At 41.4% G+C, this 22,940-nt stretch overlaps 1 protein-coding gene across 1 annotated transcript in view; it reads right to left on the reverse strand.

Moving 5' to 3' along the window:
* Nucleotides 1–19,494, reverse strand: part of col12a1 (collagen type XII alpha 1 chain) — a 55,502-nt gene extending 36,008 nt beyond the window's left edge. Inside the window, exons 1-16 of the mRNA XM_022751084.1 lie at nt 19,339–19,494; nt 17,753–17,858; nt 13,903–14,019; nt 13,657–13,800; nt 12,934–12,987; nt 11,405–11,668; nt 11,036–11,200; nt 10,613–10,786; nt 10,187–10,477; nt 9,453–10,055; nt 8,361–8,639; nt 7,997–8,272; nt 7,611–7,883; nt 2,340–2,609; nt 536–802; nt 100–292 (exon numbers count right to left, since the gene is read on the reverse strand). Coding sequence (XP_022606805.1) covers nt 100–292; nt 536–802; nt 2,340–2,609; nt 7,611–7,883; nt 7,997–8,272; nt 8,361–8,639; nt 9,453–10,055; nt 10,187–10,477; nt 10,613–10,786; nt 11,036–11,200; nt 11,405–11,668; nt 12,934–12,987; nt 13,657–13,800; nt 13,903–14,019; nt 17,753–17,822 — 3,440 coding nt within the window. The 5' untranslated portion in view covers nt 17,823–17,858; nt 19,339–19,494. The remainder of the gene's footprint in view (nt 1–99; nt 293–535; nt 803–2,339; nt 2,610–7,610; nt 7,884–7,996; nt 8,273–8,360; nt 8,640–9,452; nt 10,056–10,186; nt 10,478–10,612; nt 10,787–11,035; nt 11,201–11,404; nt 11,669–12,933; nt 12,988–13,656; nt 13,801–13,902; nt 14,020–17,752; nt 17,859–19,338) is intronic.
* Between the last annotated feature and the right edge of the window lie 3,446 nt (nt 19,495–22,940).

Genomic DNA, 22,940 nt, shown 5'->3' on the forward strand with positions numbered 1-22,940 from the left:
AAAACAAAACAAAACAATGATTCTCAGTTTGTACATAATCTACTGGGGAATATTGTTCAAAGCTGAAGATGAAAATGAGAAATCAGCCCGAAGACACACCTGAGCTCCTCCAGCACCACAGTATTGTCATAGGGGCCAACCTGAAGTTCCCCCAGGTCAATATCATCCCCTACAGGGTGGAAAGTGACTTTGTAGCCCCTAACATCACCAGGAGCATGGTCCCAGGTAACACGGAAGCTGGTCTTGGTAGGCTCTGAAGTTTGGAGGTTCCTAGGACCTTTGAAAGGCGACACTGGAGAGAGGAGACAAGCATAGTGTAGATTGACTAAACAGGACAGTCCTGCATGGTTAAAATACTGTATAATGAAGATAAAGAACAAATACGTACATTTACTGCAATATTATCTTTTAGTGTGAGTTGGTTATGATTGTGATGAGGATGTAGTTGAGTTTGTAAATGACAATCAAACTTTTCCTAAACTTGGCAACAGACAGAGTAACATTTGTGGTGTGGTGAATGATAGACGTAACGTACGTGTTGTTCCTACTCCTTGCCTTGCTTTGCCTTCTCCGGAACGGTACACTGGCAGGACGGTGATGTCGTAGGTGGTGAGGGGAGTAAGGCGTCTCAGCACAGTGGTAGTCGTGCCACCGGGCACCTTGGCTGCTAGCTGGCGCCCTCCAGCCTGGGGTTTGTATGTAACACGGTAGTTCAGCACATTTCCAGGTGCCGCCTTCCATGTCACCTTCATGGTCTTCTCTGTCTCCTCTGAGACAACAATTGCTCTGCCGGCGGCTGAGACTGCAAGGAAGGAAAAAAAGGAACAAAGGTATAAGGAGCAGGAATGATGAATGGATGGTCTGAGGGAAAATGTAGACTTTGGGCCTTGTTCAGATGGGAATCTGTACTAAATGTGTGCTTAACCGCCTATGTTTCCAACATACCTTCGGAAATATAAGCAGCGTGGCTTTCCTGCTGGTAAGTAAACTAAACAGTAACATGCTTGGCTACCTCACAGTCTTTCATCTGGATATCTGTTCAGTTTCCACATGCGTGTGAATACAAAACCACCCAAATATTTCTGATTTTCAGAAGTATACATTGAACAGGCCCAGATTTACATGATTGATTGTGTTTAGTTGGTGGGTTTGGGAGCCAGGCTTAGAATTTGAGCAAACCCATAGTTTTCATTTTTCCATTGTGTGTCCATAGAGTGTTTCTTATTTTTTTAGAACAGGAAGGGCAAGTGTGAATTGTCAGAGGCCTCGAAACGAGCTGAGGAAAATATTCAGGACGCTCACTTTTATTAACGGAAAAACGCAGGACATCCAAGTTTGCCGTATGTGGCTCAGCCCACTGAGACCTGTGATTTGTGTAGAGCGCAAGAAAAGAGAGCGACAGATAGTGGGTGCTAAGTGAGGGAAGGGAAAAGCAGAGTGAACATTTAAGTCTACAAAGCCATCTCATGGTTGTGTTTGCTGTGCATGCCACCTCTCACGACTTGGAATTTTTTTCTTCCTTGCCCATTTCACTAAACTGATGGACAAATTCCCTCCCAAACGAGTTTCCGCTCAATGTACTTTTTCTCATCCAAGCATGAGTGTAGTCTAACAAGGGAGAGGCCATTGTTATATCTGTCCTGCATCTCTCATGAAAACAGGGTCCAGGTGCGCTGGCCATTACATCACCTCGTACGTCCATATAACACACGTGCACAGTCTTAAAGATGTGCACGCAAAGTCTCAATAGTCTTGATGTCTCAAGCGAATGCCAACAGTTATGACGTTATCTCATGGCTCCACAGAAGAACAGAACAGAAGAAGTGTCGCTGACAGATCCCCATTTCTACATAAAACCCAGAAATGGTGCTTGCAGCTAAACTTTATTTGGTGGATAATATTTTAGCCTGCGTCACTGCCCCAGATTTTTCAGCGATCATCTTCCGTAACTTAAGAGGCAAATGAAACTTTAAGGCAAACGAAGTGTTTATGACATGAAAGTTTAGAGCTGCATTCTTGGCTTTTAAAACGATCATCGTGACAGTTTCACATGAAAAAACTGTTTAGCTGTCCCATTGTGGTCATAGAGCTTTAATGGCTTTTATGATGGCAGAGTTAAATCCCAATTTCACACTTTCTAGGTAACCTCAAGCCGAGACATCCAGAAACTCATAAAAAAAATATAGCGCAGAGGAGGGAAACAGGAGCGGTGGAGCTTCAAAAAGAGACAAAGAAAGAGAGAGAAATAAGGGATGTAGCAAGCAAAAAAATAAGAAAAGTAAAGAATATATAGAGTAAATGGAGGATTTATGGGAGTTAAAGCAGCTAGGGTAACTTACTATCTGTGGTTTCCTCTCCGACCAGCGGCTGGCCCTCTCCATGGCCGTAGCCAGCAAACACAGAGACCTGATAGCGTGTCTCTGGGGTGAGACCATCCAGAACTGTGGCAGTGGTGTCTCCTGTTATTGTCTTTTCCCCAGCCTCTTCAGTGAACAGAGACTTCCACCTGATCCGGTACTGACGAACATTACCAGGGGCTGCGGTCCAAGACACAGCGAAACTGGTGTCAGTGACGTCCCTGGTCACCAAGTCTCTGGGTGAACCAAGCTCTGTGGATAGATGGAAAGGAAAAAAAACATTAGTAACAGAGGTTGGAGTATTACATCTGCCTTTGCATAATGGATATGGAAATAGAAAAGCAAGCAGTGTTTACTCTACAAATTTCTCAGGATTTTCTTTGTTTTGATTTGCTCCGATGAATATTAACTGAACTAAGACGGTGGCGTTAAAATGCTTCAGCTCACTCCAGCCCAGCGATGGCTTTGTCCAGGTGGTGTTGATTTTTAATGCAGATATATGGAGGTTTGAGGAAGTGAGCGAGACACGAAATGGACAAAACGAACAACCCCCGTGATACACCACCAACAATCACTCATCTGTCTCCGCTTTAACCCCTCAGGATCTGTTTGAACAACCTGATTTTCTCCCTTCTTAATCAGAGACTGCTGGAAAAATCTCTGCAAAACTAATCACAAATCACATATCCTCAGTGCCTCTCCCAGCAACGCTTTAATTTTCCATCGAAACAGAGGAAACCAGATCCACAAAAGTGTGTTTGCTACAATTGCAGATGTTGCGCTCCCCCCTTTCTCTCCTTCACTCTCTTTTCCTGAGAGACCACCATTAAAGGAGGCAGGCGCAGAAACAGAGTGGAGGGAATTTTGTGTTGGTGTTTTCGTGATGAGCAGCCAGCACACACTTGGCTGAGAGGGATGCCCATGTTGAGATGGACTCTCAACACTCTGGGCCTGGCTGCCATATAGAGGATATGTATCCACCACAGGAGGATAGGCCGCCATGCATAGCCTCCCACACAACCTCTGGAATCATAATCCTCAGTCAAGCCCCTAACCCACTACATGCCAGCACCTAATGACAATATAATCGCAGGCAGAGCAGAGATGCTGGGTGGTCTCTCTTAAACCTTATTCATCAAACCTCACCAAATGAGTTGTAATAAAAAAAAAACCCCATTGCAAAGAATGAGACGCAACACAAAACTACAAGTCCAATGCATAATCATTTGGAAATCTAAAGAGAGCGTAGAGCACAAAAGGCTGTCAGCCTGCGAGTCCCTCTCAGCATCAATCCATTACAGATGAATTGGACACCGATCTGAACAGGATTAACTGCAGCAGCCATGTTGGCCAAGCAGAGCAATCTGCACTTTGAGAGCAAAGATATGAAGAGTAACGGCCGCGACCACAAATTAATGGAGAGTTCCAGATTTTGACCGTGGACCATGAAAACAGTAAGGACCACTAATAAATACCCAGATCATTCCATCAAAAGGGTAATCTTTGCCAGCAGAAAAGGAAGAACTTGACTGACTTTTACAGCTGTGTGTGAACCGAGGGCAATAGAATCAGAAGGAAATGAGTTCTGCAGACAGTGGCTCCCTTTTCATCAATACTTGCAGACAAGCTAAAGAGAAGGAGCCGCTCCAAGAAGCAAAGCACACATACACGAAACACATGGTCCACAGACCTAGCAAAAGTTTTGGTCTGATTGAAATATGTGAATTTACAATCTGTCAATATATTAATTGTCAGTTTTTAAATTTATATTGGTTACATAACAGTATGTTTATATGTAACTACATTGCTGCAGGGAATTACAGTTGTATTTATATATATATAAGAGAGATATGTATACAAGCACACACGTGTAACTTCATAATAATAATTTAAAAAAATCTGCATCTCCTTATCTTAGTATTTTTCTCAAACCCCCAAAACTGCTTCCCACCCTTCAAGGAGAAGGCTACTCTCAAATTAAGACCTGAACAAGACCAGATCATACATTCACATTAAAGCCTCACCCATGTTTCTAGAAAACCACATATGACACAACTGAAAATCATCTAGAGAGATTTGCTGCAGGGGCATGTGCTGACATAACCTTCACATCTGCAGCCAAAGATGTCTAAAGCTTGAAAATATAAATGACTGCACTTATGGAAAAAAAACCCATCAATGCCAGCAGGCATGGAAAATGCACAGAAAGAGTCTATCAGCACTGTTTTACATGGATTGATAGACTCAGTGTCTTTATGCACAACCTTTGTATTGGATAGTAGTTATTTGGATCACAGACACTGAGTTAAAAGACCCAGCTTAGCTGTGTTTTACTCTTACTCAGGCTCATTCTGGAAATTTCTCCAAAATCACCGCAGGAAATACATAGCTCCCTCAAACTGCCATCTCAGCGCTGGCACCCCCACTTTAAACTTCCCTCACTGTACTGCTCTTGGTTGACTAAGACATACTGTATGTCTGAGCCACAAAGATGAAGCCTTCAGTGTCTGTGCGCCAAGGTTTGTCCGTCTCTGGCCTTTTACCTCAAAGGACCTTCAGAGCAGTGGAGAAAAACAGTCTGGCAGAACCACTGAAAGAGCCTGGCACTGCCTAAAAGTTCCCAAAGGCATTGGTTTAAGAGGAAATCAAACCAAGATGCCACAGTTTCACCTGCTGTTGTGCTGCTCTGCGAGTTAAAGATAGTAAAAAGAATCTAAGTCCCTCTGGCACATGGCAAAACATTTGCGGTGCCATGTAAGTAATTAGTAATTGGTTACTTCAGAGATGGGTACAATGGTTCCTTCAGGGGTTGATCATATGGCCTTATGGGCTGAGTTTTTTATACACCAGGTCACCCTGAGGCGTCCTGCTTCACATTTTAAAGTATTTATTTCTCTACTCGTCCTCGCCCTCTCTCTGCCTCTGCCTGTCCTTTGCCCCACCCTGGAGGAAGATGAACAGACAGTTCTTCAGACCAGACAGACAACTCACACAGCTTTCAAGCTCCTCTTAGGTAACATCTTCCACATGTAGAATAAAACTCCCTCTTCTTAAGTAAATAATTTTGCCATGTTTGTGTATAATATCCACAGTTGGGATATTCATCCAAGCATTCCCTTTGACACCTTCTCTGTCCTCCTTCTGAGTCATTTCAGGATGTTATAATTCTGTCCTACTCAAGGCTCCTGTATTGGCTACCATCCACTGTTAGCCACAAGGGATGTCTTTGTGCGAGCCACTCTCTTCCAGTTCTCGCCTACATGGACTTCACAGAGAGGGTCACTCAAAATGAGTGGCACTCAAGACAATGAGATCAGTGTTGAAGTATGCTGACGTCATGACAGCTTAATAGCGCTGGCTAAACAAAGTGCTTTGTCATGGGTCTTTTTCCTGTGGGGGTGTGTGGCTGATGACAGCACAGATTTGACCAGTGGAAACTAACTCTATAATCAAAACCAAGCCCTTTGCTCAATGTGGGAACAGAGAAAAAAAAGAGGAAAACACAGCAAAGAAAAACCCTTTCTTTCAAATTCTTGCAGTCACCAAAACGTAAACAAAGATCCACTATTCTAGTTGTGAATTCAAAGTTGAAGGTTTGTTCATTTTTCTAAAGAACACCTTCTGAGCCAAAGTCCTCTTATGCAACCTACTGACAGGTTCATGTGGTCTGCAATAAATATTCCTGTTGAATAAGAACACACCGGGCACTGAGGACCTCACCACTGCCAGGAGTGTAAGGAAGCAACATTAATGAACAAGAGGTCCGCTCTTGCTATTGTGATGAATAGAATAGCTTGGATGTGTCTGTGTGTTCAAACTGTTTTCAGAGAGGAGTTCACTTCAGGTTGAGCTAAACATGGACGCAATTAAAGACTGTGACTGTGCTGTTTTCATCTTGTTTTCATCAAAAGGTTGAAAAACAGTGACTTTCTGAATTAGACACCAAAAATAAATAAATAAATAAAACAATGCCTAGTTTGTCCTCTCTGTCTTTTCATTGATAGTTTAAGCACAACAACTATATGCCTTATCAGACAACAATCATCATCTTTAAACCAAGCAAATGATCCCCATTTTAATGGATAGTCCAACTATAAACCATTATATCCAGTATAGCATATTGGGGCAAACTTCCCACTATAATTTAATGTCCAACCGGGGGAAGTCTTCTGATTTCATGCATAGTTTACTAGTTTTGCAGCCACAAGTGGAGCTGACTAAAAACCAGAGACATTCCCCTCTGTGGGATACAGTACCTTGGTTGTTGTTTTGCCCTCCCATAGCTAAGACCTCCCTCCTTCTCTCAAAACAGATCTCTTTGACTTCCTTTCCTGTGGTGTGACACTACAACAATTCCTCCTCCCACTCTGTGAGAAATCAAAAGAGGACCTCTCACCCCCAAAGCCTCCATCCCCTCCCCACTATGTGCCCCCTTCATTGTCTATAAACTATCCTCTATATATACAAAAATGCTCAACCACAGATTGCATCCAGCTTACCAGTAACTAAAATGTGGTAGTGACCTTTGTCAGATGAGCTAAACTGACAGGTAAAGTGCAGGTGGAGTAATACAGTATCTGAAATTCGTTATAAAATATTCCCCATATGTCTTATAAACCACTGTAAAACAATAAATCATACATCCCTGACAGGCTGAGATGTAAAGCTATTACCAGGCAAGCATAGGGCTGTCAAAGTCTGTTCCAAGCCATTTCATTAGTTTTCTAGGTTTACAAGCATCCCCCACCCATTTCCACCTCACTGCCTTCATGGGCGGCAAAGCCACCCTAACCCTCAGTCCATGCCAAAAAAATTACATCAAGAGCCACATTCCTGTCTTTTCCCCTCTAACCACAGCCCGTATACTCAACCAACCTTGCAAAGTCAGAGCACAACTTCCTTAAATCTGATGTAGTTGCCTGTGAGAAATATGAGATGCTACATTATTGAAGGGACTTCTAGAGAGACAAATGACCTAATTTCAGTTTTACACCACGCAGGACTTTGAAAAACTATAAATACTAATGAACAACAAAATTTCCCTAAGTGTGCATGCCTAAATCTCTGAGGTTTCTTTCCTCTGGAAAAGAAGCTGAGCACAATAATACATTTGTCTATTCAGCAGTACCCACTTGCTGAGCCCACAGCCACAAAGCGTGCTTCACATTTCTGTCACACATTGGCTACAGAAATAATCCTACCATGCTTCAAAGATTTCAAATTAGACATTAGCAATGTGACTTTCTCTCTTACCTTCTAAAGTGGTTCCTGTGCCCAGAAGAGGATCACCCAAACCGGAGGAATAGCGAGCACTAACAAACAGCTCATATTCAGTGCTTGGTTTTAAGTTCTTCAGCAGAGCCTGGGTGTTATCTCCTTTGACCGATATCTCCTTCCTCTCACCGCCGTCAGCAGGTTTGAAGGCGATACGATATTGAAGGACATTTCCTGGAGCAGCCTGCCATGCCAGTTTCATTGTAGATATGGTCTCGTCAAAGACACGAAGGTCACGAGGAGAGCCACGGACTGAAAGGAAACAAAAACGGATCAGACACTAATTCATTCCAGGTTTCGCACAAGTGTTTGCCACTTGCTCTTAAGAAATTACTTCCTAATGACCAGTAGCTTTTCTGACTCACCTTCCTTAGTGGTACCATCGATCTGCATCTCATTCCCTAGGCCAGTAGCATACTCAGCAGACACAGACACACGGTAGGTGGTAATGGGGAAAAGCTCCTGGAGGACCATGGTGGTTTCAGTTCCAACTGTCTGTGCCTCCAGTGTCTCCCCAGCACCATTCAGTGGAACGTAGGACAGGCGATACCTGATCACAGAGCCTGGAGCAGGTTGCCATGACACCCTAAAACTGTTTGTTGTCTCCTCTGTAACTCGTAAGTTTCGTACACTCCCTTGTTCTGAAAAGAAAAGAATTTACAGATGCTAAATATTCTCATTTTGATTACTTTAGCTGTATTGGGTCAAATCCAAGGAAATCTCTCTTACCTTCAAGAGTGGTCTCTTCACCGGTCAAAGGGAAACTGTCTCCTTTATCATACTGAGCAAAGACGTTGACTTCATAAGCAGTGAGGGGATAAAGGTGGGGCAGAACAGCTGTGGTGGTATCTTTAGGCACTGCCAAGGAAATGTAGTCTCCGGTGACATCTTCAGCCTTGCGGAAACGCACCAGGTAAGACAAGACAACGGCAGCAGGGGCTGTCCATGTGGTACGGAAGCTTCTGGAGGTAATTTCAGAGAACTGCAAGTCTCTGGGTGGAAGCAGACCTGGAAATCAAAGATTACTTGTTGAGAAAGTGTGTCATTGAAAGGCAGTGTATGGACCCTGATCATGTTAATGATCATATTTTGCTATAAATCTGTTAAGTTTAAGGAACTAATGAAGCTCTTTGTAATTCCTTTCTCCTCTCTGTCCATTGCCTTGGCCAGGGAAATTACCTTCAATTACCAGCAGCAATGAAAAGCAAAGCATTGATGTAACCTTGTTCAGCTGACAAGGTTAAAAAAATGTTAAAAAAAAATGTTTAAAAAAAAAACAGGCATGGAATGGTACACTCACTAATTGGTGTGTGTTTTGGGACTACAGGCTTCAGTATCAATAAGCATAGTGTGTGAAGTGATGTCATTTTTACACTGTGTGGAACAGCCACAGCTCTATTCTCTCTCTCTCAGAGGGGTAGCCATAATTATCAAGTCAAAATAGTACAGTTGTTCCAGTCGATGTAAGTGATAACAAATGGTGTGATAGAGCTCATTCAAGAAGCAAGCTGTATGGTTCTGTGGTATGTTTATTGGCAGGCTATGGTAGAGTGAGTTGATTAAATTTAGCTTGTACATTGTCTGACAGCAATTTACACAGTGTAATAATGCTGTGTTTTGCTTTTCCTTGATTTCACTGGCTCTTCTCCACCAGCAGACAGTCAGATGTTACAGTGTCTAATAAAGGGACCAACATGAAGTTGCTAACATACTTAGCAAATGGAAATGGTCCAAAACGGATGCCAAGAAGTCACGAGCATATTACGCGGCTACCCTTCAAGTAACAATTAGCATGTCATGATATTCTATCCTCCTACTTACTTCTCTTTTTGATGTTGAGTAGCTCCTGTTCAATCCTCAGACAGATGGACTGAGTCAGCTCCTTGGAAATCCTCTGGAAGGCATCAAAGTCCTCCACCTCATAGACGTGCGTGTCTGCTGGGGGATTAGCAATGGCCTCCAACTCAGACCTCACTGCATCCTTCACACCAACGGCAAAGATCTCCACATCGATATTCCTCAGGTTGGTGGCTGCGTCCTTAAAAGAGTCTGATGACTTTCCATCTGTGATCAGGACCATGACACGGGGGACATTCTGTCTTGCTCCACGGGAATTGATAAAGATCTTCTCCCTGACATAGGTCATGGCCTTGCCAGTGTTAGTGGAGCCTCCACGGTAGGGGAAGGTGCGCACAGCTTTGACAACAGCATTAATATCATGGTGGGTGTTGAGGGCAAACTCAGTGTGTGGGTCGCGACTGTACTGGACCAAGCTAATCTGGACCTTGCTGGGGCCGATGTCAAAGGAATTGACCAGAACCTCCAAGAAGGCACGGACTTTGGCAAAGTTTTGTAATCCAATACTGTACGAACCATCAACAAGAAGGACCACATCAGCCTGCACATCCACTCCCAGAGAGCACTCTTGAAAAAGACAAGAAATCACAGGTTAATTTAATGAAATGAAATTTAATGAAAACAATGTGATTAAGTAAAATCTAACCTGAAAATAGTCAAGAAAAGATGACATGTCACACACAATCAATTTATCTTACCTGTTGACACCTTGACAGGTTGGGTCTTCTCCATCGCCTGGATGGGTTCACTGGGAGTCAGACCTTTGAGGGCATACAAGGTGATCTCATACTCAGTCTCAGGGGAAAGGTCACGGACGTTGATGGATGTCTGAGTGGGTCCAATGTATAGCTCTTGGCGTTTCATTCCAGGTAACATGGGAATGAGCGTGAGCTTGTAGCCTGTGATTTCATCCATGGAGATATCCCATGTCACTCTCATTGACTTAGATGCAATTTCAGTGACCTGCAGGTTAGAGGGTGGCTCCACCACTGAGGAAAAAAAGTCAAAGGAAATGAGAAAATGTTGAGCTGGGCTTGTAAGATGTATCTTAAAAATGCTAAGCTAAGGGGCATTTCATGTCAAAACTATATTGTACCACATTTAATAAAGATCACTTGACTCACTTTCATCTCCGCTGACCAGAGAGCTGAGCTGGTCATCAACACCGGAGCACACCTCTGTGATGATCTTTTTCTGTACCTCTTGGATCAGGTCAAAGTTGGGAACATTGTACACATGTTTGTGATGAGGTGAGGAGGCAATTTCCCTTAGCTCATCCTCATCTGCTCCTTTGATACCTAAGTGGGAAAATGTGAGGTACAACAATGTTAACTCATGTTTTATCTCACTGTCTGCATTACAGATGTGGAAGACTGTTGACGGTTTTAGAGTATTGTGTGGGTCAGAAAAAAACATCAGTACCTGACTTTTACCAAGTCAAATATCTCACAAAGAACAATCAGTGGAAAATCTAATGGCTTCCAAGAACAGACAGACTTTCACATGGTAGAGCGCAATTCAATGAAACACTGAATAACAAACCATACCTAGGACAAATATTTCCACTCCAATGTTCCTAAGTCTTTTAGCATGCTCCTCCACTGGGTCCTGGGATTTTCCATCAGTGATGATCATGGCTACCTTTGGAAAACCTTTTCGGGATCCAGCTTCCTCCGTGAAGATGTTTCTCAGCAGGTAATCTATGGCATCACCTTGAGACAGAAATGTATCTACATGTGTATTTTTGAATACTTCTCTTGCATGCATAAGGTCACATCATTTATGATCACATATAAATGATTTTTCACATAAAAACAATGAATAAAATCACTAACAACCATACAAACCCATATTGGCTCACTTGCAGAAGCGTACAAATCTACTAAATTCTACCTTTCTGCGAATGAGCACCTTACCTGTCATAGTATTTCCTCCCTTGTATGGCAGGGAGTTGATGGCTTGGAGCAGGTCTCCTCTTCTGGTGTAACGGGTGAGAGGGAACTCTGTGCGGGTATCTGTGCTGTACTGAACCACGGCCACCCGTGTCTTGTCCTCGCCAATGTCGAAGGCCCCTGCCAGGGCTGCGATGAAACTGCGGATGTGCTTAAAGTTTTCTCTGCCCACGCTCCATGAGCCGTCCACCAGAAAAACCAAATCTGCTATTGCACTGACCGAGCACTCTGGAGACAGATATTGATATTGGAGAAATAAGAAAGTCAGTCTGGAATAGAAACATTCGGAAATTATGTAACACAATTTGACTGATCCAGATTAGGAAGAGTTTGGCATTTGTGGTTAATGATTTGTGTAAAAACTAAAAGCACATCCTTTATGTCTCAAGTGGCAAGCCAAAAATGTGCCAATTAAGGTATGGCCGCAAAAGCTTGGTCTTGGAACAATATTTTCAAACTGGCCCATTTCTTTTTCTGTCCGTCTAAATAAAATCAAACCCTTGACAGTTAGTTGGATAACTCAGAGAAATGCATTCTGACATCAAAGGAAATATCAACCAGTGCCAAGCAGAGGACTGGTATAGCCATTCCAGTAGACAGAGTTAAAAATGTAGCTTTATAGACTAAACATTCAGCAGAGGTTCCACCAGCAATGTTCACTTTTATACTTTCAAATCCTACGGAGCTTTAAATCATAAGAAATTCTCTGGAACATACAGGATGACTCTATTGAAATAATTGGCAGGGCTTATGTGGATGGACTTTAATCTTCGTTCCCCTAGGTCTCATTGACTCTAAATTCTGTTCCTCACATCTCATAAGCCTCATTTTTAAAAGGCCCATCTTTCTTCCTCAAAATTCCCTGACCTAATGTTGAAAATAATGGCATGAAAGTAGAGGTTTAGTCAAATAATTTTTGTGGCCGTGAAGGGCTTTCTGAGTGCTTAACCATGAGTAAGGGTTTAGGAGAATCTGGAAGTGTGGGTACAGTTTCCAGTCATCAGGTTGGGAGGGGGAGGGGGGCATGACATGTGAGCATGTCCTCCTGTCAGTGACCATAGACCAGGTCTCATGACATTAGCAGAGAACAGTTTGGAAAGGGAGACATCTGATTAATAACTGTGCCACATATTTTGACAGCTCAAGGGACAGCACTAGCCTCTAGGTTGCACAATGAATAGGTCATTGCTTGACAACCCCCTCCTGCTCCCCTCCTCTCCATGACGCATAACAGAAGCCCTGTCTCCTTTTTTTTTGATGTGCCGACTGGTTTCAATTAAAAGAGCCAATGTGCGCCTTCCCGGTCACTGTCAGAACTCCTTCTGCTTACCCTGTGACAACCCTGACAGAGGGTAAAATGTACGCCTGACCAGATTATTCCATGAGAGAAAAACACTGTGATGACAGCCATGAGGGGAAAAAATTCATTAAAAAAAAAATTGGAAAGTCGGCCCTGTTCAGATTTTGGTTGACACTACAGTAAACATACTCACTGATTGCATCTGACTGTGGCCTCCTGACTCGTCCACTGGTGTTACTGGACTGGACTGAAACACAGGAAACACTTGGTGAGTTAGGGCCGCACATTGCTGTATCACTGTGGGCTTTTTTCACAGCGGAAAAAGCCAAATTAACACTTCATAAAAGCTGGTCGAGAGGATCAAAACCACATGCACACAAACACATATCTTCTATTCTGCGTTAGCTATAAACAGTGAGCAATTCAAGATTTAGTAAACAGATGTGATTCCTCCCTACTTTTATGTGTCTCATGTGGCTAGATGAAAATGCGGAATAAGCTGTACTCTTATTAACAGGAGAATATCACTTTTAGAAGCACATCATATTATACAATTCAAGTGTACTCCATATATTGTGAGAGGAGATCATGTTTGGTATTAGTGATTTTGATGTCACACTAATGAACATCAGAATGTGTAATGAATGAGAAGACAACAGAAATGTTCATTGACCTTTACTGACCTTCTGGATACAACAGTACCTCATGCCTTTACACACTAGCAATACTATATCATTATAAAGATTTTTTTTAATTATCTAAATTATAAAGTTCACAAACAGCAGACGTTATAATAATCTCTAGCAAACTCTAGATACAAAAATAGGCTATTTTATTGACTTCAAAAGTGCTTGTGTGTTATGTGAAAAAAAGACCAAACAATCTATATCAACCCCATATGACCCTGTGTACTTACTGGTTAGTTGCCCAAAGATGGGAATGCTCTCCTCTGACCCATAATAGGAGTTTATGGACACTGAGTAGTCCAAGTCAGGGGTCAGGTTACTGATTGAGGTCGTAGTGGCGTAGGCATCAAGGGTAAAGTCTCTAACCGGTTCATCTAGGAGAGGAAATCAAGCAGTAAATCATCTGTTGGGGTGCTGTGTGTGTGTATATACTGGCAGGTTCTTATCACTGACACAGGCGCTGACTCCATACTGACCTGCATCTGACACAACTTGTATTCTGAAGCCATCTATCCTTGCCGAGGGCCTTGCCCATGACATTTCCACTGTGTTCTCATTTAGAATTTTAAATTTCAAGTCTGAGGGAGGTTCCACTGCAAATAAGAGATGAAACAGCGTTAAATCCCAACAAACACGAAGGTGTGTATAAAGATGGTTGTATTTGTGATCAAATCAAAGGAAGACATTTTTAATCAAGCATTCACACTGATCCCAACGACAAACACTTCATGACTGAAGCGGACTTGTTCGTTGTTGGGGACAGACACATATAGCACTGACGTCCATTTGTGAGGGTGACGAGTAAAAGAACACGACAACATTGAAAAAGTGTGAGAAGCCATTTTGGAGCAAAATGACATTTGTTTGAGTTGCCCGACCAAGATGGCCAGCAACTCAAGCACTGGCATACACGTGTGTGTGTGTATGCCAACATGTGCACGACTCCACACAAACGCTACCAAAGTGCAAACACTGAGTGAACCATCCAACGCATGCTGAGTGCAGTCATTACAACGCATGCCTCAACCACATACTAAACTGCTTTTATGATGGAGTTGATCTCAGCATTACAAAAATACAACAGTGACTTCATTCTCAAGTTACTGATTATACAATGGAATCAAGGTTGCCATATAGTTGTTGAAGTAACTCTTGACAAAATTGAACACCATATGTTATATATACGTTGTATATAAACATATTTCAAAGACAAGAAGTGGTTTGTTGTTTATTTGGTTAAGACTCTTTACACAAGTGAGTGGCACACATCCATTGCAAACCTTTTAAAAAGAATACACAATTCGTCGCCGGAGACTCTTGTGTACTTTTTCATTGGCAGCATAATGCATATGAAGGCATGAGAGAACAAGATTACTCGAGACACTCAAAAGAATGTTCAGATGTACTGCAACAGAGGAAGTGTGTACACTGAAATAAATACAGGAAAACATAAACAGTGTGACAAGACCACGCGCCTTTACATCGAGCTGACTCGATCACAGCGTCATGCATCATGTACATGAAAAAGTTGTTTGGTTCAACAACTTTGATTGACTGGACGGTAGTTTCCATGTACAGTTGGGACCACACAGACAGAGACGACAAACATATTTTAAAATGATATTCTTTCTTACAGCTTCGAGGCCACCAGCTGAGAGCTAATGTTCAGTAGCGGAAATGTGTTAACGTTTAGTACTTGTCGTTTACGTGCAAGAAATTCACATCAAAGCATTTTAAGAGTTGAATCTAAAAGTGCTACATTTCCTTTTTGTATCAAGTAAGTAGTTAGTTTTAATTTTCTTATCTTATTAGTAATCTCTATTAGTAATTAAACTAAACTCTTGATATGGTGCATAAGGCTCTGCTCAAGGAAGTTTGGTTAATGCAGAGATAATTGGTGTTTGGAGACAAAGATGCTTCAGAGTGACACAATCAACCATTGAAAAACAGTAGAGAAGAAACAAAAGAATAAAATTAATTTTGTGAGACCATTACAGACATTAATGAGTTTAGCATGATGTTATTTACACTGACTTCAAGTGCTAGGCCATTAATCCACAGTGGTACCAGTAGTACCAGTCCATGCAGAAGACTGTAAGATGTCAGCAAAGAGCGTTGCCATGTGAGTGCATGCTATAGCTGTAAAGTAGAATAAGAGTACCATGCGAGGCGAGAATATCATTGTAAAATACACTTTGGAGGAGGAAGCCATAGCTTGGGACACACTGAATGCACAGGCAGATGACAAACAGGAGCCCACTAAATGCTTAAACACTGGGATTGGAGGATCACCAACCTGGCATATCAACTCAAGGAGCCCCGATGGGCCGTGTTCCCCCTGATTTCTCCGCGAGTACTCATCTCCAACACCGAATGGTAAGGGGTATGGAAGTGTGTGTGTGTGTGTGTGTGTGTGTGTGTGTGTGTGGGTGTGGGTGTGGGTGTGGGTGTGGGTAGGGTGTGTATGAGTGGTGGGATGGGTAAGCAGCAAAGCGATGAATGGTGGATTGAAAAATTCGTAATAAAAAGATCTAAAACCAGTCTTCACCTGCATGACGCGTCCGCCACTCCCACTTTTGTTGATGGAAAGATGGTTTGAGCATGTGAATTCAATTTGTTACAATTTCTTTGACCATATGTCCATCTGGCTTTAAAATATGCTTAAGGAACAAAGATGGTTTTGTCAAAATAACAAGCTCTGGTATGTTATTTGGACCTTGTGGTTGCTATTGTTATATGAATGTCTGTCTCATCAGTTCCCAATAAAGGACACTCCTGGCTCCCAGGGGCCAGAGTCTGGCTACTGTTCTGTTAGTAACCTCTGTGTTCAGCCAGCCAGCCAGCTATCCTGGCCTGAGCTGCTGCCAGGAGGAGAGACCAAGAAGGGGAGGAAAGAACACCGACTCTCCCAGAGAGGCAGGACAGATGCCAAAGTAATTCCACAACATGTGCTGACATTAAACATTACTGCATATTAACTTTCCATATGTATTGCAACTCAGCGTTTTTGTGAATGCCCGCAAAGAAGCCCGAGAAAGGTTCTTTGTCTTTGTGCTGTCTGAGGATTAATTTGCTATTCTCGTATTTCATCTTTCCATTCGGTTAGCGGAGATATGTGAGAATAGACGTTCGACTCCTCTCACCACGCCAGAGAGCTTTCAAAGGGAAAAAATCTGAAGGTTTCCATACCATATTTCCATATTTCCCATTATTTGGACTGAAATGTTTGCATATGAAATTACTTTGAGTCATATTCTGTCAAACCTACTGACATGTCGTTAACAGACTGTTGTTGGCCTTTGTGACACATACAGCAACAAGTATTTAATTACTACTGAAACAGTCATATATAAGCGCAAATCAGAGTTGGAAAGTAACAAAGTTATTCACGTATGGCTCTTAAAGATCATTTTTAACCACTCGCATGTTTCCATTTATTAAACTTTCTAACAACAAAACTACAGTACTGGCTCCATAATGTGACACTAAAAACTTTTGATACTGACAATAAAAAAAAATATGCTACGTTTTATACATTTTTAATGATGATTTAAATCACTTTAACTATTGTACTGTTAATGTACTCTAAAAAAAATTTACTGCTGCAACCACTCTAAAACCATTGCAGTGAGATTTAGACAGGTTTACAAGATCCTGCTACAACCTCATATGTGATCTAGCAGCATTTCAGTGACTAATTACCAAGGATTCTCAATCTTGCAAACTCTGCTTTAGTCAAAGTGCAGAGATAAACAAAAAAAAACGAAAGAGCTACAGGCCTGCTAAAACATTTCAGAGGAAACATTTAGCCATGAAATGAGTTTTGTTCTACTCTTAGTGTGTGTCCTGCTGTTTAATGCATTCAGTTAGAAATTGGACATGGAATAAGAGTGCTTTAGAGTGCTTGGTTTTTTATATGTGCCAAATTTGAATGAGAAAATTGTCCTTCAAGTGGTGGTTTAAACTATCTCAATTACAGCCTAAATACAAGTAAAGTGGTTCTGTAATGAGTCATGACAGATAAATCTGACAATACACGCTGCAAATGAGGGATGAAAGCATGACAATAATAAAACAATCAGTCACATGTCCGATATTCACATAGTCAAATAGCATACACATGAAATGAGAATAACTTTATTCAGTTTATCAATACAAATAGTTCAGAGTTTCCATGTGATGACTCTGACATTAAAATAAAAGACTAATAATTGTAGTATAAACAACCAGGGAAGATCATAGGTGAAAGAAGAGAAGGATAAAGAGATAAAGAGACAGAGTGATATAGTGTAAGTGAGTGGACTGAGGCCAGGTGGTTTCATTTACCTTGAGCATCTACGGAGGATAACAAGGCTGCAAGGAAGGCAGCCACGGCCAGTGACAGCCCTATCTTCATCTTTGGTCTTAGAGGGTCAGCAGCGCATCAATCAGTCTGAGGACAAAGAAATAAAATTAGTTTAAGCTGCAGATCTGCAGCTCATCTTGTCAGTGTGGTGCAACCAGGCAACACATCAAGGGAACATATTTAAGTCTGATTTACTGCTGCGCCCTGATACTCAGATTTAGACAGAGTATGAGCTGAAGAATGGCCAGTTTGCCTTTAACTAAGAGTGCATAGTGTTAATATGCAACATGCACAGTCGAGCCGAATCCCATCCTGAATTATGTTTTTTTAATTTTTTTATATGGAATCCAGATTGATAGCTCTTATTATTATTACACTGCTTTCCGTCATGATAACAAAAACTACATGCTCCATCTAGACTCGCTTACACAACAAGTGCCACACCTTGCTGCCTCCAGCTGACGCCCACACCCTGAGGTATAGACTAACTGCTGTAGGTATTCAGTAATGAGTGACTGAAAAAACATTTTAACACATGCTCATCTGGTTTGACTTTTATATAACATGTGGAAATCCGGGGCTTCGCAAGCAAGCTTGATCATTTTGGTGGTTCACTTTGCAGCTCACTACAACAGAATAGTCTTATCTATAGCTCATGTTCTCTTTAGCCCAGGGATGGAGTCTGGATGACCATATACAGTTACCAAAAACTGTGGTATCATAGTTTGCATAATGGTAATATTTTTTAAGTATTTGAATGTATAATGAGACATCTTCATAGCAGCATCTTTTGTAAAAAAGAAAAAAAAAAGAAAGAAAAAAAGGAAAAGAAAAAGAAAAAAAAGGGGGGGGAAAGAAAAATTGCACATTTTGTACCTTAAATCCTAAAATTGCTTCCCTAACTCCTCTCCTTCTCTTCAACAAGATAAATTCCTTTAGGACTTTGTCAAACACAGTTACAGAAATAGAATACTTCATCTTCGTGTGAGGGGGTTACTCCTTTTACCAAAGGATAAGTTGCCTGAACCCCAAACCCACAGCATAGTCTGAACTCAGCTTCTGTAAGTCTTTACCACAGGCTGTGCGCCCCTCCTGGTGCACAAGCCAGAAAACTGCAGCTATTCAGGGGCTGAGATGACTCTCCTGGCCCCTTGGACACAAGGATCTGATCTTATCAAAAAAAGACTGAATCACACATAAACTGCTACTGAAACACTACATGGCCATAACCTATAATGACTTTATGACTGCAATGGCTTCATTTTCAGATTGTATTTTTAAACCAATGGCTTGTCTATGAAATTTCATTCAGTTCAGTTCAGTAAAGTGACTGGGCGTCGTATCCTAAAAAGTTTGTTAAAAATGTTATTTAAAGTGATCTAACCTAGTTTATTTCCAAAGCGATCATCTTAAATCATGCATGTGAAAAACTCGGATAATACAGAAAAAAAACTGCGTCAAAAATGTCAAAACCTTCCCAAATATTGTAAAATTCAAAATGTGTTATTTCTATTCTTAAAAATGTTAAAATAAGTCATTTGCAATAAATAAAAGTCAGTCTACTCACCTATTCAACCCCCTAAAAAATGAAGCGACCAATGTTCAGAGCAGCCTGCTTGAAGCCTCCTCCTCTGCAGAGTAAGAGAGAAGTGTCAGGAGCTGCGGCTGGACCCCTCTCTCCTCTCTCTGGCTACTGGAAGCTCCGCCAGCAGATGTCCAAGGAGGAAAAGCCTCTTTCCAAGTGGGAAGAATCTTTCCACCATCGGCTACTTAATAGAGGGGCAGTTCCCAACTCTCAATTTACCATCGTATGGGTTTCTTACGAAACCTCTGCCTGTCAGTTGATGTATGTCCCCCGCAAAGACCGATCCACTGTTTGGAAATTACTTTTTTTTTCACTTGCATTCCTTTGGTCTGTCGATTTAATGAGTTTCCACTGCCGATGTGACTTCACAGCAGGGGCACACTTTGCCAGACAACAGTTAGAGGGGGGAAGCGTTTCATATGCGCAACAGGCAGCTTTAACTCATTTCTTATCTCAAATTCCAACTGAAATAAAAGTTGATTATTTGGTTTTGTAACCACAAATCTCTTGGTGTTATATCACGGCTATTCTCTCTTGATGTGCTCAAGATACATAAAGAAACAAAAACATGAGCCCATTTATTTATTTATTATTATTATTAAGTGTATTTATAGCTAATATGGGTAAATGAACTTTTGTTGGGACTGGAGATGTATTTCAGCAACAGCCCATCCTGCTACACACTGTAACAGTCTGAGCTACTGACCGCTTGGTTTTTGTTGCCCTCTAGTGTTCAAATCAAAGTACTACACTACATGTTAGGATTGATGAGAGAAATCTAATATAACCTGATGAAAATACAGTTGAAAAAATCAGTTAAGAGAAAAACTGCAGTCTCGTACTGGACTCAAATTCTGGGCAAAGAATAAGAGAGGTCTTGACCTTTTTCCAAAAATATATAAACTCAATATGAAAGCTTGTAGTAAAATTTACCAAACATCTACAGTAGGAATCAGGATTTATACAATCAATAGCCATTGATTTCAAACACAAAATGAACTGATATTATTGGTAGGAGTAATAATTTCCCAGAATACAAATCTGTCCGGCAGATAGTTGGTGAACTACACACAGCATCAGCATACTTGTTTCATCAGATAATAAAGTCAGACTGGACTGAGCCTTCTTGGGAACTGCAGCAGTAAACATCTCATGGACACGATGTATCCACTCCCTGTGAAGACATCACACAGTATTACAGATGTGACTGAGATAGAGCAATGAGGTGAGCTTGGCTTCAAACAACCCTTTATGATTCATCATCAAATTACAGTCATTTTACTTTCAAAGCCATTTTCAGTGCCCCCACTGACTTGCCCCCATAACACTGGGGGCAAGTCAATGGTGCAAAATGTGTTTTACCCAAAAACCAGACTGAGACATCTGAAGTGAGTCTGACTCAGCCAATCTCAGAGAAGCGCTGACATACCAAACACAGTGAGAGTCATTGTGGCTCTGTAGAGCAGAGCGGCCTTTAACCCGCCCTTAAGATGGATGGGGAATTTGTTAGCCTCTTGTTTAAGAAGCAAATACAGATATATACATGGTGTGTGATGGACTTTAGCTTTGTTTGGTTCTGTGTGTGTTTCTGTTTCTATAGTATTCTAATTTTGTGGAGTAATACAAGATAGGTATTTTATATTTTGAATAAATATAAGACATAGTTAGTATGTTTGTTTTAACATCAATCCTGCCAGTATGCCACTTCAGTTACAGTTTGCTGGCAAAGAGCTTAATCTCTGGTTAACCATAAGCAATTAAGTGAAGGCGTACAATACACCATGCAATGAAGCAGTACTTACTCTGTGATTTAGAAGCAAGGGTAGACCACTTTTCAACTATGGCTACAGTAATTTCTAGCTCTATGCAAGGATCAGCATAGCCCACCACATTGGAACATTGATTTAGCAATGGATTTTTAATTAGCCTTTTGCAAGCATGATTAGTATAACTCCAGCGCCAGCTACAGTCGAAGGTCACTGAAACATTGTTATCTGTCAGGCTACAAGAGAATGCGATAATAAATTAGATTGTGTCTCCAGAACCTGGTAATAAAGGAAAAGCTTAAACATTATCATTATTAGTGCTAGATAATTTAATGTCTCACTTTAAACACCAACATATTTGGCTGTTTAAAACAGAGTTTTCAAACCTTTAGTCAAACATGCACATGATAAGATATATCACAAATCTGAAGAATCTCACATACTTGATGTTGGTGGGATTGTTCTCAAGATTAACTCCACTTGAAGGAGCTTTTCCTTCAGTATTATCAACTTCTCTGTCAGCAGTGCTGGTGATGGTCTGCGTGGGAAGCTGCTGAACACTCAAGTGATACAAATACTTAGCAGAGGATTTCATGGTTTAATCGGTTATAATTTAACCATGGGAAACAGTGAATAACTGTGATGAGTAACACTTGAAACAGTAAGAGAAAGTGAAATGGCACCAAATACACCAGGGGCCAGTTTCACAAAGACAGACTGACAATGCTATGGCTTAAACATTACAAATAAATGCAATGAATTCTGGGTAACTTTATTTTTTTCAAACAAAAAAATGGCCGCCCAAGTCACGATTCAACCGCTCAGCTCCGTGTACCCTCAGCAGAAAATGTTTGTCTACTGGAAGAATACAACAGGTACAGGGACGTGTTACAATGGAAATTCAGCGAAGAGTGTAACATTAAGAAGAAAAACTCTGACGAGAAAAAAATTGCAGCGACAGTAAACAGTGTTGACAGAAACATCAGATATGTTCAAAAAAGATATAAAGAATATGGTACAAGAAGCAAATAAAGAAATGTTTAAAAGAAGAAATACTAAAACAGGAGGAGGACCACAGGAAAAACTTAAAGACACTACAGAAATTGTATTGAAGATACACGGTGGGCAGTCGCCTCTGTTTTGGGGTATAAACGGTGGACGAGAGAGCGGAGTATGTGGGGTCAACAGCGGTGCGACTGGGGCTCCCCCACCCACACCGGCCAGCGCTGGCACTGACTACAGCCCATCAGCAGCCTCTCGAGAGGGACAGACAGAGGCCAATGACAGCCAAGAGAACACAGGTAACACCAGGCCAATAATGTCTCTAGTGATTTTTTGAATGACAGCAGTCAAAAAAAAAGTTTTACTTTGTGACGGTGATTTTGGTATGCTAACGGTTGAGCAGGTAACTACCTGCTAACGATTCAACGATTCGGCTAGGTGCAAGCTAGTGTCATTTTGTGAGACAAAGTTAGCAAAGTCTCTATGACAGTTCAGCAAGTTGACCTCCACTAGTGATGATGGGAATTACATTATCAGCAACAATGAACCACTTTGAAGCAAAGTGTGCTAAAAAAATTGTGTTATGCGGTCAGAATGGTGACATCTGCTGGTCAACCCACTGTATTGCATTTGTATGAATCGATTAACTACTAAATCAAACGGAGGTCAACTCACTGCTCGTCTCTGATCTTTTGTTTGTAAAGGCTTATTTTACAAAAACTGTGACATCCGGTTTCCTGAGATCGTTATCACTGTTATTTAATGTGAAAAAATTATATTTAGTGATGTGCAAGAAAATCACCAATGAGACCAATA

The sequence above is a fragment of the Seriola dumerili genome, unplaced genomic scaffold (genome assembly GCF_002260705.1).
Source record: "Seriola dumerili isolate Sdu_G_001 unplaced genomic scaffold, Sdu_1.0 BDQW01000149.1, whole genome shotgun sequence".
Taxonomy (NCBI): domain Eukaryota; kingdom Metazoa; phylum Chordata; class Actinopteri; order Carangiformes; family Carangidae; genus Seriola; species Seriola dumerili.